A 13,434-nucleotide genomic window follows, 5' to 3' on the forward strand; every position below is an offset into this window, starting at 1 on the left:
AGGCGACTCCTCAGCACCAGGGGTAGAAGTTGGGGAACAGCAGGCAGCCCAGGGCAATATAGGACAGGCACCACAGCCAGAGCAGTCGGGCACGGATGCTGCCGCCCGCTTCCGCCCACTCTGCCGCGTGCCAGTAGAGCGGCGGGCAGGCTGAGAGGAAGCGGGTGGCCACATTGACGTGCATGGCCAGCAGCGCCACTGCCGTCATCAGCGCCCAGTGGTAGACTAGTGGCGCTGCCTCGTTGCTGCGCTGCAGAACAGAGGCCGCCGCCGACTGCTGCGGCAAGCCTCGCCTCTTGCCGCCGCTGCGGCCGCGCAGGCGCGGCCGGGCTGCGGCGGCCCAGCGCTGCAGCGTGCCCTCCGCCGCCGCCAGCCAGGCGGGCGGCTTGTGGCGGCGGGTGTAGAGGCCTAGCGTGAGGGCCCGCCACCAGTCGGCCGCAAAGTAGGCCCAGCAGCCGCCGACAGACAGCCAGGCTACAGGCAGCGACATCAGCACCATCGGCAGCTGCAGGCAGGGAGAGGCACAGGCAGGCAGGGAGGCATGAAATCAGCTTGCAATGTAGGAGCCACGAAAGCACGCGCCCCAGGCTCAGGCACCCCAGGCTCAGGCATTTCCCTGATGGGGCGACAAGGCAGCGGACGCGCATGCCAGCCAGCCCGACAGCGCTGCCCACCCTGGCGGGGTCTCGGTAGAAGCGCAGCAGGCCCACATCCCAATACTCTCGTTGAATGAAAGCATACACGCTGGGGGGCCGAGCGGCGCACCAGGCGGGGGGCCCGCCCTCGCCGCCGGGCGGGCTGACCGTGCAGTGTGCCAGGTAGGCGTGGGCTGCAAGCACGGGTAAACCAAGTGCAATGCAATGACGTTCATGTTTCCTTTGCAGGACCGCTCCGGTGTGTGGGCCTGGCCGGCATGCTGCATGCACGAGCGGCCCAGCCCAGCGTACCTTGCATGGCGGCATAGGGCGCCAGGATGGCGCAGCAGCTGAGGGCCGCCCGCACAGCCTCGCGTGCCGGCAGGTGTCCCTGCCGCCGCGCGGCCGCCGCCAGCTTGTGCAGCGGGAACCAGGCTGCCAGGATGCCGTTGGAGCGAGCGGCGGCGGCCGCCGTCAGCGCCGCCACGCCTGCCCAGTGTCGGTCGGGCAGCAGCAGGAGGCCGGCCCAGGTGGCGGCGGCAAACAGGGCCTCCGAGTAGGCTGTCGAGTAGAAGACAGAGGCCGGGTTGAAGCAGAAGAGCAGCAGCGCCAGGTCAGCGGTGCGGCTGGCAGCGCCGCCAGCACCTCGCTTTGCGGCCCGCCCGCCGGCTCCCAGCACGCGCAGGCCCAGCCGGTGCAGGCACAGTGCCGCGGCGCAGAAGGCCGCGACGTTGACTACCAGCCCCGCCAGCAAATAGGCTGCCTCATCGGGCAGCAGGCCTTTCATGCCTGCAGGGCAGCATGTGTGGGCGGCTCAGCCAGAGGCAATGCAGCAGCGGATCCACCGAGCACAGCGGTGGATGTACCGCCAGGGATGCAGGCATGCCAGGATGCGGCCCAGGCAGCGCAGTATCGCCCAGCAGCGGGCAGCGCCAGCTGCTGTCAGCCCACGAGCGCCCACCTGCGGCGCCCGCCAGGCCGCGCATGGCGGCGGGCAGCAGCGGGAAGAAGGCGTTGAGCTTGTCTGTCTCGTACCCGCACCGCGCCACCCGCGCAAAGTAGACAGTGTCCCAGACCGCCACTCCCAGCAGGGGGGACGAGCCGCTGGGGGGGCCTGCACACAAGCAGCGGCGGGCTGGCAGTGGCTGTCGCCGTGCCGGCATCCAGCCCACCTGGGCTCGACATTCGCGTGGCAACCCCCTCATCACCTGCATCCATCGTTGCCGTGGCGCAGGGCCGGCCCTGCAGCCTGGCGGAGCTGTCCAGGTCGGAGAACGCCCAATCAGACAGCACCATGGTGGTCAGCACGGCTGCCCTGGATGCCAGCGCCAGCAGGATCACCCTGCCAGCCGGGGCGGGCATGGCTCAGGGCTGTAGCGCGGGGTGGAGCAGGCAAGCCCGTCACCAGCATCGCTTCTGGTCGCCCCGCATTGATTTTGAGCTTTCCAAGATGTCACAGTCTGATCAGGAGTACACACGGGCTGAAAATCGCAAAGGGAAGTGACGGTGCAGTCGCCACTGTGGCACCTAGTTGGCTTGAGCCTGCGGAGCCTTCTCAATTGGCGCAGCCGTCAACAACCATAGCCGGGCAGTGGAGGACACGCCTGCACACTGAGCTGCTGAGTCCCCCTGCAACCCCTTCGTTTCCAACCTCCACAACACTGCCCACCGAGGCCAGCTCGGGGCTTGCTCTCACCGTAGAGCTGCGGTTTCAGCAGTGAGGCGAACGCGGGCTGAATCACAACAGCCCACTGAAAGTTTGCCTACAAGCCCCGCCTGGGCGCGGCACTGGCGGCAAATGCTTGGCCTAGCATCCTAGAGGCGCTGGGGAGCGCCGAGGAGCCTGTTTGGGAGGACCCGCGGCAGCTGCCGCTCCCGCCGCCGCTGTCGCCCCTGCCGGTTGCAGCCCGCGGCGGCGCGATGGATATGCTGCGTGGCCGCAGCGCTGTGTCCCCGCAGGCCAGCACCGACCTGCCGCTGACGCATGCCAAGCCGTGGCGGCACGGGCGGCCGCCATTGCGGCACGGCCACTGCCACCCGCACAGCCACCAGCGGGGCGGGTGGCACTGCGGCGGCTGGGCTTCGCGCCGCGTCGTGCACCGCGTGCTGCTGGCGCTGCTGGCGCTGGTGGTGGTGACGCGGCTGGGCACACACCTGTTTGGCGGGCCGCAGCCGGATCTGGCAGACCTGATGCGCCTGAATGGAGACGGCCCCACCGTGCAGCCCGCAGCCTGGCGCCCTGATGCCGAGACCGCCGCCGCGCAGCAGCCCAAGCTCATCCCGCGAATCATACACCAGACCCACGCCGGCGGCGCGCTGCCGCCTCGCCTGCGCCAATACATGGCCAGCTGGCGCCAGCTCAACCCCGGATGGGAGGTCCGCCTGTACACGGACCAGGTGAGGCAGGGGCGGGCGGGCCGGCAGCTCGGCGCCTCGCTCTTCGCGGCCTTGCCAGCCAAGGATTGGCAGCAGCACAGCCGCCTGCCAGCCTTCATCAGCCCCAGCGGTGAGATGCAGAGGTCTGCTCCGCCGCTACTGCTGCCGTGCACGCATGCTGAGCCCTGCTGCTGCTGCCGGCGCTGCCGCCGCCTTCTTTCCACCCGCCAGGACTGCCTCGACTTTGTGCGCCACGAGTTCCCTGATTACTTGGAAGCCTACCGGCGGCTGGGCAGGGGCGTGGAGCGAGCAGACTTCTTCCGGTGAGCCCCACGCTGGGAGGCAGGCGTGCGGCAGGGCGCTGCGGGGAGCAGGGTGGTGCGAAGCGGAGCGGCTGCTCCGTGCCTGGTCGTTCGTTTCACATGGCGCCGAAGCGTGGCCCAGTGCCGGGCTGGCCAGCTGCTACTGGTTGTCGCGCCGCCTGCCCTGCCTCCAGCATGGCCTCCTCTTCTTCTTTCCACCACCACCTCGCCCGCCCCCCCTCCGCCTCCACCCCCTCCTCCACTGCTGCCTCCGCAGGTACATGGTGGTGTTGCGCCTCGGCGGCGTGTATGCCGACGCGGACGCCGAGTGCCGGCGCCCGCTGGACGGCGTGGTGCACAGCAAGGACACGCTGGTGGCGGGGTGGGACAACGAGTTTGCAGAGGCCAGGGCGGCGCTGGAGGCAGGGTGCGCACTTCGGGGTGGTGGGGTGGCGGTGGTGTGTGCATGGTGGTGTGTGCATGGTGATGCTGGTGGTGTGTACGATGTGTGGAGGGCAGCGGTGGACGCCGCGGCTGGGGGAGGAGGAGGAGGAGCGGTGGCAGGCCGGCGGCAGGCTGCGGGCCAGCTGCTGGCGGCCTGCTGCCGGCAGGGCTTTGCCGCGCCTGGGGCTGGGCGGCTGCCGCCGACGGTACTGCTGCGTGCGCCCCGCTCCCGCCGTGCAGGTACGTGCGCATGCGCCAGCTGGTGCAGTGGGTGTTTGCCGGAGCGCCCGGCCACCCGGCGCTCAAGGAGCTCTGCGACGCGATTGCCGCGGGGGTGGGCCGCCGCCAGAGCTTCTCGGCTGACGCCCGCATCGACGCCCTGGAGCGCACCGGCGCGGGGCTGTTCACAGATGTGCTGCTGCGGCATGCGGCGCAGCACCCGCCCTCGCGTCGGGACGACCCCTGGGGCGTGCGCCTGCTGCCCCGCCTGCTGTTTGGCGCGCCCAGCAGGCCCGCCTACGGCCTGGCGCCGGACGACCCGGGGGTGGCGGTGCTGCACCACAGCGCAGGCGGCACCTGGGAGCAGGGCAGGTGGGGCCCGCCTGCGGGAGCGAGGACAGCATGCATGCATGCATGCATGCCCGATGAGCATGCTAGTTGCTGCTTGATCAAAAGACGGGCGGCGGCGGCTGTCAACCGCCTGCCGGCCCACCGGCCCCCAGGCTGACTTCTTGTCTCCCCCTCCCGGTGCCCCCGCCTCCGCCCGTGCCCCGCTCCCTGTGCTGCAGCAGCCACTGGCCGTGGCAGGTGACGGTGCAGGGCGTGACGTCTGAGGTGGCGCGGCGCTGGCGCCACCGCAGCGAGGACGCCGAGGCAGAGCAGGCCAAGGTCATGGCGGAGCGGGACGAGGCGGTACAGCTGTACCCCGTGTCTGTTGACTTTGACCCGCCCTTTGACCTGCTCACCCACCGCGCCGGCCGCGGCGAGCGGCAGAGCGGCGCCGACGTCGGCGCCGCCATCACCACGCACGGCGGCTGGCAGCCCTCGGTGCAGCCCTCGCGGCGGCCCAGCCTGACCGACGCCGTGGTGGGCAGCATGGGCGGCGCCGACTCCCGGCGCAACGTCCTCATAGGTGAGCTCCCCGTGCCCTGGGCGGGGCAAGCAGCGTGGGTAGCATGTGGCTACTGCGTGAGTGCAAAGCCGGGCTGCTGGCGGACGCAGGGCGCTGTGGTCTGTGGCCTGCCTGGCCAGCAGCCTGCCCACCTTGCCGGCCCGTCTGCTGCTGTTGCCGCCCCGCCCCGCAGATGTGGGCGCGGGCTACGGCTTGCTCTCGCTGGCGGCGGCGGCGCGCGGCCACAGGGTGCACGCCTTTGAGCTGGGCCCCGCCAGCCTGGAGGCGCTGGAGGCCAGCGTGCGGCACAACGGCTTCGAGCACCTCGTGGAGGTGCGGCGCCAGCACTGCCACCGCCGCCTGCTGCGCCGCCGCCTGCTGCACCGCGGCTCTTGCCGCGCTTCCTCGCGGGTTTCATCGTCGCCGCCGCCGCCTGCACGGCTGCTTGTTGGCCTCCTGCGCTGCTGCGTTGCTGCCTGGTGGGGGCTGCCTCGTGGCTTCCCAGCCTGCATTTTGGTGCCGCCCTGCATGGCCCATTGCGCCGAGGGCTTGGCATGCTCGGCGGCATGCATCTGTGAGCCTCACCCGCCAGCGCCACCAACCAGCCCACCCCGCCTGCTACACTGGCAGGTGCACAAGGAGCCGCTAGGGTCACCCGAGCAGGAGGGCTACACCTGCATCTTGCCCAAGCAGAGCAGCGGCGGCAGCGGGGGCTCCGCGGCTGCGGCAGCGGCAAACTTGGAGGTGCAGCGGGGCTATGGCCCGGCCGATGTGCACGCCATGCCGGCAGAGAGCTGCCAGCTGATGACGCGGAGGTCGGCGGGGGCCTGGGCCGTGCCGGAGACCGACCGCGTGGCCGCGCTGCGGGTATCAGGTGCGCTTTGCTGCGAGACGGCAGGCGCGCCTTTCCCAGCTTGTAGATGCCGCTCGAGTGGCTGTGGATGATGTGCAAGCGGCGGCTTTGATCGATGGCACTACGTGCAATCCGACTTGCCGCCTCTGCTCCGCGCCCTGCTGCAGCGAACGGATGGGAGGGCTTTGTGCTCCAGGGCTTTGCCCCGCTGCTTGAGCGCCCCAACCGGCCGCCGGTGGTGGCGGTGGAGTGGAACCCGGCTGCCATGCGGGCGGCCGGCTGGCGGCGGCCGCTGAAGCTTGTGGAGTGGTGGGTCACGGTGCCCTGGCCTTCCCTGGTCTGCTGCCTCGGGCCTGCGAGTCGTGCCCTTGGCTGCCACCTTGTGGGCACCTGCCTGTATTTCCCTGCTGAGCTGGCATGTGCTGACGTGGCGCCTGCGCAGGCTGCACGGCCTGGGCTACTGCGACATCTCCCACAGCGGCTACGTGTGCGACGAGCGCTGGTACAGCATCACTTACGGCATCAGGTGGGCTGGCTTGGTGCTGGGCGTACGCCTCTGTGTTTTGCTATGAGCAGATCTGATGCGCATGCGGGGCAGCTGTGCTCCCCACCCGCCTGCCTCACAACCCTGGCTGCAAATCTGCCTGCCTGCCTGCAGGCGGCGGGGCGGCATCCGGCCAGAGGACCTGGCGGGTCTGCGGCAGCCCACCTGGTGCCGCCTGCTGCCGCAGCACTTCTCGCTGCTGCTGGACCGAGCCAGCGGCGCCTACCCCGAAACGCTGCTGTTTGTCAACCGGGCGGCGGCAGTGGCCAACGCCAGCAGCAGCGGCAGCAGCAGCAGCGGCAACGCTCCCGGGGGCGAGGCGGCAGCCGGCGGCCGCAGCGCCAACACAGACGAGTTTGGCGTGCCTGACGTTGTGGCGCAGGCGTTAGCGGAGGCGGCGCTGATGGTGGCAGACCCAGCGGCCAACCGCACGGCGGCGGCGGTGTCAGACCTGGCCGCCGCCGCTGGGAACGGCAGTGGCAGTGGTGGCGGCGCCACCCTGCACGCATCGGGCAAGCAGCGAGCGCCGGGGCAGCAGCAGGCGCAGCAGCGGCAGCCGCGGCAGCCTTCCAGCGAAGAGCCTGCCGTTCAGCACGGCGAGCAGTAGGCTCCACTTGCCGTGGGCGCCTTTGCTGCCTGGCCACCTTTCATGCTAGTGCATTTTGTCCTCACATCCAGCACTGACCTTATTCTTTCCTCCTGTTTCTCTGCTGCTACACATCCCGCTGTATACATAGCCACGCAGCTGTCCCCCTGCTGTTCTGTGGAATTCTGTGGAATGGAAGGGCACCCTCTGCCCTTGGCTCTGGTGAGGAGAAAGGCATCAGGCACCGGAAGCGGGCCCCGCTGCCACTTGTTCAGCGACGTCCCCGGATTGCAGGACGGTGATGGCGTAGGCCACGCTCTGCAGGGCAGGCGGTGGGCCGGGCATGGGGGGCATGCATGCATGTGGCTCATGGGAAGTCGTGCAGTGATGCTGCCTGCCGGAAGCTGGAAGCTGGCATGGGCAGGAGCCACACAGCCCGTGCACGTCCCGGCGCTCACGTTGCCCAGGGGGAAGGCGACTGGGTAGATGCTGGCCGTGGCCCCCAGCTCCACAAAGGTGGCTTCGATGGTGCCGGCCTCGGGGTTGTCCTTCAGGGTGATGGTGACGTTGGCCAGGTTCTGGACCGACCCCGCCGCCACCAGCTCGCTGGCCTGCAGTGCTAGCACGCAGGGCGACAGAGGATGGGTGGGTGCGACGGTTGCCGTCCATGCGTGCGGGGTCCATGCTGATGGGCAGCTCTGGGGGTGCAACACACAAGCCTGGTGCCAGGCTGCTGTGGCAGTGCAACAGCAGCGCGTGCAAGGTCCTTGGGGCGGCGCCGGGCGGCCCCGGCGGCGAAACTCACATTCCAGTAAACGTCAGGAAGCACGAGGTTGGGGGAGAGCTGTGGGAAGGCCTGAGCCTGAGCGGCGGTGGTGGCGTTGAGCAGTGGGATGAAGACAGTGTAAGCGGCATCTGGGGCCAGCAACTCTGCAGGTGGAAGCGGCGGGGGGGCGGAGGGCGGACCGGTGGGGAGCCAACTGGCCTGGCCCGCGCGGGAGGCCTGGGTGGCAGCTTTCCGCCTCTGTATCCCAGCGTGTGCACATTTGCGAGCTGCAGGGGGAGGTTGGCGAGCATTGCACCCACATGGGTATCGGGAGAGAGTTCTCCCGGGCGGCCTCACCCGGCACAGGTTCCGTGATGAATGAGTAGAGGGGGTTCATCTCGACGAAATCCGAAACCCCCGCGCAGCCCTCCTGGCCGGCACAGCGCCTCAAGCCACCAGCCACCAGCACCAGCAGAAGCAGACCCCAGACAGCGCGCATTGTAGCCCGAACCGTCTGCACAGGTTGATCAGCTGCGCGGATGTGGCTGAGAACGCCCCCAGGGCCACTGTGAGAAAGCCCCGACGCTGGCAGCGCCCGCCAGGTCGGCGCCCAGGTGTCAGTTCTGCAAGAGAAGACTGCAGGATCGATCAGGCGATGATGATCGCCACGAACCTGCAACGTGTGGGCTTACTGCGGCCCACACATGGCAGCAGGCGAGCATTCCATTCGGGAATAGTGCTGATGTCGCTCCGCGCCGTGGAGTATGAGGTGCACGGAATAGGTGGGAGGCTGACCCGGCCCTGGTCCGCTGCTAGGCAGGGGCAGGGGGCGCTCATCGCCACCGCCGGCGAGGCTGCCCCGGCGCTCTGCCGCTCCGAGCCCCGCCTGTCTTGCTCAATCATCTCCTGTCCCCTCTGCAGTCCAAGGGGTTTGGTTTCGCGCGCACACCCAGGACAAGGCGCGGCAGCTGGGGGTGGTGGGCTGGGTGATGAACACGTCGCAGGGGACGGTGAAGGGCGAGGTGCAGGGGCGGGACGCGGCTGTGGAGGAGATGAAGGTGCATTGCGATAAAGGGTGTGCATTGCGATAAAGGGTGTGCACCATGCGGGAAGTTGCCCTGAGTGTGCCAATCCATTACAGCAGGCATGCCTCTCGCCAGGGCAGCCAAGCTGCCGCCGCGCCGCTGAGCCTCGCATGGCATGCCCTTGTGCTACCAACGCCTCGCCCCGCCTGCAGGACTGGCTGGCCACCAAGGGTTCCCCCCACTCTGTGATCGAGCGATGCGAGTTTAGGAATGAGCGGGAGCTGGAGGCGCTAGAGTACAGCAGCTTCTCCACAAAGCGGCGGTAGCCCAGCTCAGCGCTGGAGGCGCTGAGCTATCTCAGGCTGCTGACCTCCCTCTGACCACTGATGGCACCAGTGACACTGCCTCCCGCCTCCTGGCAGCAGCTCGGCCGGCAGCACCCCGCTGCAAACCAATCGCCCTTGCGTGGTGGCAGCAAGCAGGTCCAGTGGGCTGCCGGCGGCTACCCAACAGCACGTGTTACAGTGTGCATTGGAGCCCAGGGGGCTTCTCAGTTTCTGGGCCAGGTACATGATGTGTGGGTATGAACATAAAGAATTCGCTATCCAGGCTCTGAGGCCTGTTGATTTAGAAACATGCCCTGGAAGCTGCTTTATGCCAACGCAGGCATGCCAATGGCGGGGCAGGCAGGACACAGGAAGCGTGGGGGCCGGGCATGGGAGCTGCCTGCAGCGGATTAGCACGCAGGGCCTACATTAATGAAAGAAGATCTATGTGGCACACGCCGCGTTCTGGCAAATTTGAGCTTGAATGTGAATGTTCATGAAGGGTTGTGTGGGAGGGAAGAGGGTCAATGGCATTGTCAGGGGGATGGACAGCGCTGGAGGAACAACAGAATCGGACGAGATGCGATGGCAGGCATCGCATGAAATGGGAGAGGGCGGGAACAAGGGGGAAACTGCATTTCCGTGCATTGTGCATATGACATGGGATCGCGGCAGCGAGGCGGCAGCTGCGCCGCCGCAGGCCAGCAGGCCCCTCAGCACGGCATCGGCACCAGGCTGGCGCGCAGCAGCACGCCGCCGTCGTCGCGCAGGAAGCCGGCCGCGGGGTCCAGCAGCTCTGAGCGGGATATGAGGGTGGTGAAGCCGTACTGCGGCTCCAGCGGGTCGAACGTGTGCTCCTCCAGCTGCAGCCAGGGAGCCCAAGGTGTGTGTGCGGGTGTGGGTGTGGGTGTGGGTGGCAACGGCGAAGCGGTGGCGAGCTTGTGTCGATTGCCAATCGTGAGCATGAGCATGAGACACAATCCAGGCTTGTGCTGGGCCTGCTGCCAGGGGGCGCAGACAGCACGCTGCGCCGGTACGCCGGTGGCGGTACAGCGCCAGCAGGCTGCCAGCCTTGGGCGGGCTGGCAGGCCTGCCTCCCCACTCGCTTTCTTCGCGGGCAGCAGCATCGCTTCGTGCCATACCAGCACGTGCGACGCCCCCCCACCCGCCCGTTACGGCACCTGCCCACCATATGGGGGCTTTGAGGTTGGGGTGGCCCTCCGAGGGGGCGGAGGGGATGGGGAGACCCTTGCGGAGCTGGCGAGGCGGGCCAGCGCCTGCCCGCCCCCTCCTGCAGCCAGCCACCCACCCGCGACAGCGACATGCCTCCGCGCGCGCTGACCACCGTCAACACAAACATCAGGCGCTGCCTCCAGCTGGAGAAGGGTGTGAAGGCGTGGCCGCCGACGGCAGACAGGTAGACAGACAGGGAGCGGCCGCGGCCGTTGAGGCCCTGAGGGTACGCCACCAGGCGCCACTGCACCGGGCGGGGGCAGGCTGGGACACGGGGGGCGGGGGCAGCGGGCCCAGCGAGAGAGCGCGTGTCAGTGCCAGCCAGTGCGCTATGCTGTGCGGATCATTGGCAGCACGACTTTTGCCCCCTGCGAGACACCTCGTTCACCCACCGACACACCAGCACGCACCCCACCCACCACCACGCCTCGCTCCGTGCCGCTCCCTCACCTCTTGCTCTCCCAGCTTGATTGATGGCGACTGGAGGGCTCCCGAGGCATGAGCCACATCCGGCAGCAGCCAGTCAAGCTCCACGCCCCCAGCAGCAGGTGCCTGCTGCTCCTGCTGCGCCCCGGCTGTGCTGACAGGCGCATGCGGCAGCTCCTGCCGCTGCACCTGGCGCCGCTCAGGCGGCGGCGCAATTGGCGCCTTGGGGGGGCGCACGGCGCCGCCGGGGAGCGGCAGCGACAGCGTCGGCAGCGGATCGTCCAGCCAGGCTGGAAGCGCCGAGGGGCTGCGCTTGAGTAACGCCACTGCCGCCTTCCCACCAAGCTTGCCAGGGGGCACCTCATCGACAGACTCTGGCGGCTGCGGGGGGTCAGTGCTCCAGCAGGCATTGATTGCACGCACAGCCTCTATCAGAACAGGATGGGGCAGCAGCAGCCGCAGCAGCATTCCCTCCTCACCCCGCTTGCCGGCGGCGCCGATTGCGCGCGCTGGACGGTGTCGGCGGTGCCGGCCCTTGGGGAGGGCGCCGCCGCCGTCATGCCCTGGGCTGTGCTGGAGCCTCGGCTGGTGCGGCGTCTGCTGGCCATGCAGCCAGTAGCCTCCTGCCTGCTCAGCCCTGCGGTCGCCAGCAGTGCGTGCTGGCTGTTGGGGCCGCGGCAGTTGCGGGCCCAGCTCGCCGGCAGCTTCTCTCGCGGCGGATGCGGCTGCGCCCCCAGCTCGAATGTGCAGCGCTTCAGCAGGCGTGGCCGCCGCGCTGTGTCGTCCGCCTGCAGGCAGGCCTCCAGCTCTGCCCTGTCCAGCGGGCCCAGCCAGGGGCTTGTGGGGGAAGCCGTGCTGGGGGCGGGACGTTGCTGCAAGGGGGCAGGCGGCGGCACCCGCAGCGTTGGTGCCACAGCGTCGGCAGAAGCAGAGGGCGCCCAGTATACATGGGATGTATGCCTTGCGCAGTTCAGCGCATGCCGATATCGATGAGGGCAGGCAGGCAAGCCAGAGTGTGGCACCGCTGGTCGTGCCGTCGTGGACCCCAAGGCGGGCCGCTCCTTACGCGGCCCTTGGTGCTGGGCGGCATGCGCTGCAGGCCTCCTACAGCTCACGCACAGCTTCCACGACGCACCTGACCCGCCTCTGAGAATCAGGGGAACGGTCTGCGAGGGTCTGCAGTTGGATACCGGGTGGATTGGCGAGGACAGCAACCCTGCGTTACCGGGAGCGCAGCAATATGAGACCAGTGGATGAAAGAGGCGCTGAAAGGCAAAGGACCGGCAGTAGGCTGAGCATCCAGGGCGACGAATGACGGGGAAAGGGGTGCACGGCTCCCTGATCCTTCCCACCTAGCCACGGGTTGCTGGCAGCCTCTCACAGGTGACAGGAGCTGAAGGAGTAAAGGTATCCTCCTCAGGGAGTTCTGGAGATCGGTGTGGAGCTGAACCGGAACGTTGAGGGGTGTGGGGAGTGTCGTGCAGCTTCTTTGAGCATGGTTGGGCGTGAAAGACGGCCTGGGAGTTGAGGAACGAAAGACCGGGCCAGTCCAGCTCAGGCCTCGGCCATCTCCGCCCTGCATTCTGCTGGTTCTCAAGAAACAAACCACTCTGCTGGACACGTCCCTACTCGATCCACGGCCCAGCGCCTCTGAGCACTCTCCCACCTTTGGCAGAAAGCCCTTTCTCTCTGCTCTGTTCACGCGGTGCCCCGCCCCACACTCAGCACATCCGCCACAACATAAATTGGTGCGCCGCCCCGCCCTGGCGCGCTGGCGACATGGGGCCGGCTGCTGGAGCTGCCGAAGAGGGCGCCCCTGCGCTCTTGAACTACGCAACGACCTATGGTGCGCCCTGTGGGCGCAGAACAGTGGTGCAGGGCCCCCACGACACCGGGTTCGGCCACCCCCAGCGGCGGGACTCGTGGGCTTGCCGCCGCTGCCGCCCCCCTCTGCCTTTTTGGAGCCGCGGCCCACTGTTCTGGCACGTGCACGCGGTGTTCGGTACCCCAGAGGCCAGGAGGCAACTGGGGATGCCAACGGTTCCCTCTGGTTCTGCGTGTGCTTGCCCTCCACCCCTTTCCGCTCTGCCCCTCGCAGATCGCGGCGCCACTATCCAGCACTGGCAGCTGCGAGACCTGGTGCACTGCCCGCAGCGTGACGAGGAGCTGTTCTGCGTGTGTCGCCACAGGTGCGGGCTGCGCACGGCGCATGCGCTGCGCCAGGCCTGTTGAGCTGCCCTCCGCCAAAGCGGGGCGGTGCCGTGGCCCGGCGCTCAGGCCTGCCCCTGCCCTCGCCACAGGACGTTGCGGCATGACCTCAACAACAGCAGCACTAGCGTGGCGCAGGAGCTGAGCTTCGAGGTGGGTGTGCAGGGTTGTTTGGGTGCGGGAGGCGGCGGGTGGGTTTGTGGCGCAGGCCTCTCCAAGCAGTGGCTGCCTTGCCACGCTTCCTCGCCTTACCCGCCTCCCTGCCTCCCTTCGTTTCTCACTGCCTCCACATGCCCCCTTGCTGGCTGCAGCCCACCAGCATGACGGTGGGCCACGGCTACGTGGCGGCAGGCGGCCAGAACAGCCAGCTGGACGTGCGGCAGCTGGCGGGCGGCGAGATTGTGTACAAGGTGTGGCGGGGCGGGCTGCCTGCCGCTGCCCTGCACCCTGGCCGGCCGGCCTGGCCCCGCCCCGCCCACCCGGCTGCACCTCCCTGCCTGGACCAAACCTAGCCTGGAGCTCCCGTCCCGCCAGTACCGCCCCACCAACCCTCCCTGTGTCTGTTCCCTGTCACCACTCACCCCCCCACCCCGGTTTCG

The 13,434-nt window shown here is 68.6% G+C and overlaps 5 protein-coding genes across 5 annotated transcripts in view; 3 read left to right on the top strand and 2 right to left on the bottom strand.

Annotated features, from left to right (window-relative positions):
• Positions 1-10: 10 nt before the first annotated feature.
• CHLNCDRAFT_144368 (hypothetical protein) lies at positions 11-1,997 on the bottom strand (the record flags this gene model as incomplete). The annotated part of the gene is made up of 5 exons (XM_005848861.1): positions 11-505; positions 675-829; positions 948-1,424; positions 1,597-1,749; positions 1,844-1,997. 5 exons carry the CDS (start codon positions 1,995-1,997, stop codon positions 11-13), a joined length of 1,434 nt encoding a protein of 477 aa, XP_005848923.1.
• Positions 1,998-2,555: 558 nt separating this feature from the next.
• On the top strand, positions 2,556-6,872 carry CHLNCDRAFT_144369 (hypothetical protein; the record flags this gene model as incomplete). Its single annotated transcript, XM_005848650.1, has 10 exons — positions 2,556-3,032; positions 3,243-3,334; positions 3,591-3,740; positions 3,998-4,348; positions 4,546-4,889; positions 5,062-5,201; positions 5,499-5,742; positions 5,889-6,030; positions 6,164-6,247; positions 6,380-6,872. The coding sequence occupies 10 exons, from the start codon at positions 2,556-2,558 to the stop codon at positions 6,870-6,872; spliced, it is 2,517 nt and encodes an 838-aa protein (XP_005848712.1).
• Positions 6,873-8,359: 1,487 nt separating this feature from the next.
• Positions 8,360-8,968, top strand: CHLNCDRAFT_144371 (hypothetical protein; the record flags this gene model as incomplete). Its single annotated transcript, XM_005848651.1, has 3 exons — positions 8,360-8,399; positions 8,539-8,675; positions 8,855-8,968. The coding sequence occupies 3 exons, from the start codon at positions 8,360-8,362 to the stop codon at positions 8,966-8,968; spliced, it is 291 nt and encodes a 96-aa protein (XP_005848713.1).
• Positions 8,969-9,681: 713 nt separating this feature from the next.
• On the bottom strand, positions 9,682-11,717 carry CHLNCDRAFT_144372 (hypothetical protein; the record flags this gene model as incomplete). The annotated part of the gene is made up of 5 exons (XM_005848862.1): positions 9,682-9,831; positions 10,278-10,445; positions 10,652-11,008; positions 11,107-11,499; positions 11,694-11,717. The coding sequence occupies 5 exons, from the start codon at positions 11,715-11,717 to the stop codon at positions 9,682-9,684; spliced, it is 1,092 nt and encodes a 363-aa protein (XP_005848924.1).
• A 689-nt stretch (positions 11,718-12,406) lies between these two features.
• Positions 12,407-13,434, top strand: part of CHLNCDRAFT_144373 (hypothetical protein) — a gene marked incomplete at both ends in the record, with an annotated part of 2,867 nt that continues 1,839 nt past the window's right edge. The window contains 4 exons of the mRNA XM_005848652.1: positions 12,407-12,473; positions 12,726-12,816; positions 12,928-12,988; positions 13,147-13,247. Of these exons, the coding sequence (XP_005848714.1) occupies positions 12,407-12,473; positions 12,726-12,816; positions 12,928-12,988; positions 13,147-13,247 (320 nt within the window). The remainder of the gene's footprint in view (positions 12,474-12,725; positions 12,817-12,927; positions 12,989-13,146; positions 13,248-13,434) is intronic.

The sequence above is a fragment of the Chlorella variabilis genome (genome assembly GCF_000147415.1).
Source record: "Chlorella variabilis unplaced genomic scaffold CHLNCscaffold_7, whole genome shotgun sequence".
NCBI lineage: Eukaryota > Viridiplantae > Chlorophyta > Trebouxiophyceae > Chlorellales > Chlorellaceae > Chlorella > Chlorella variabilis.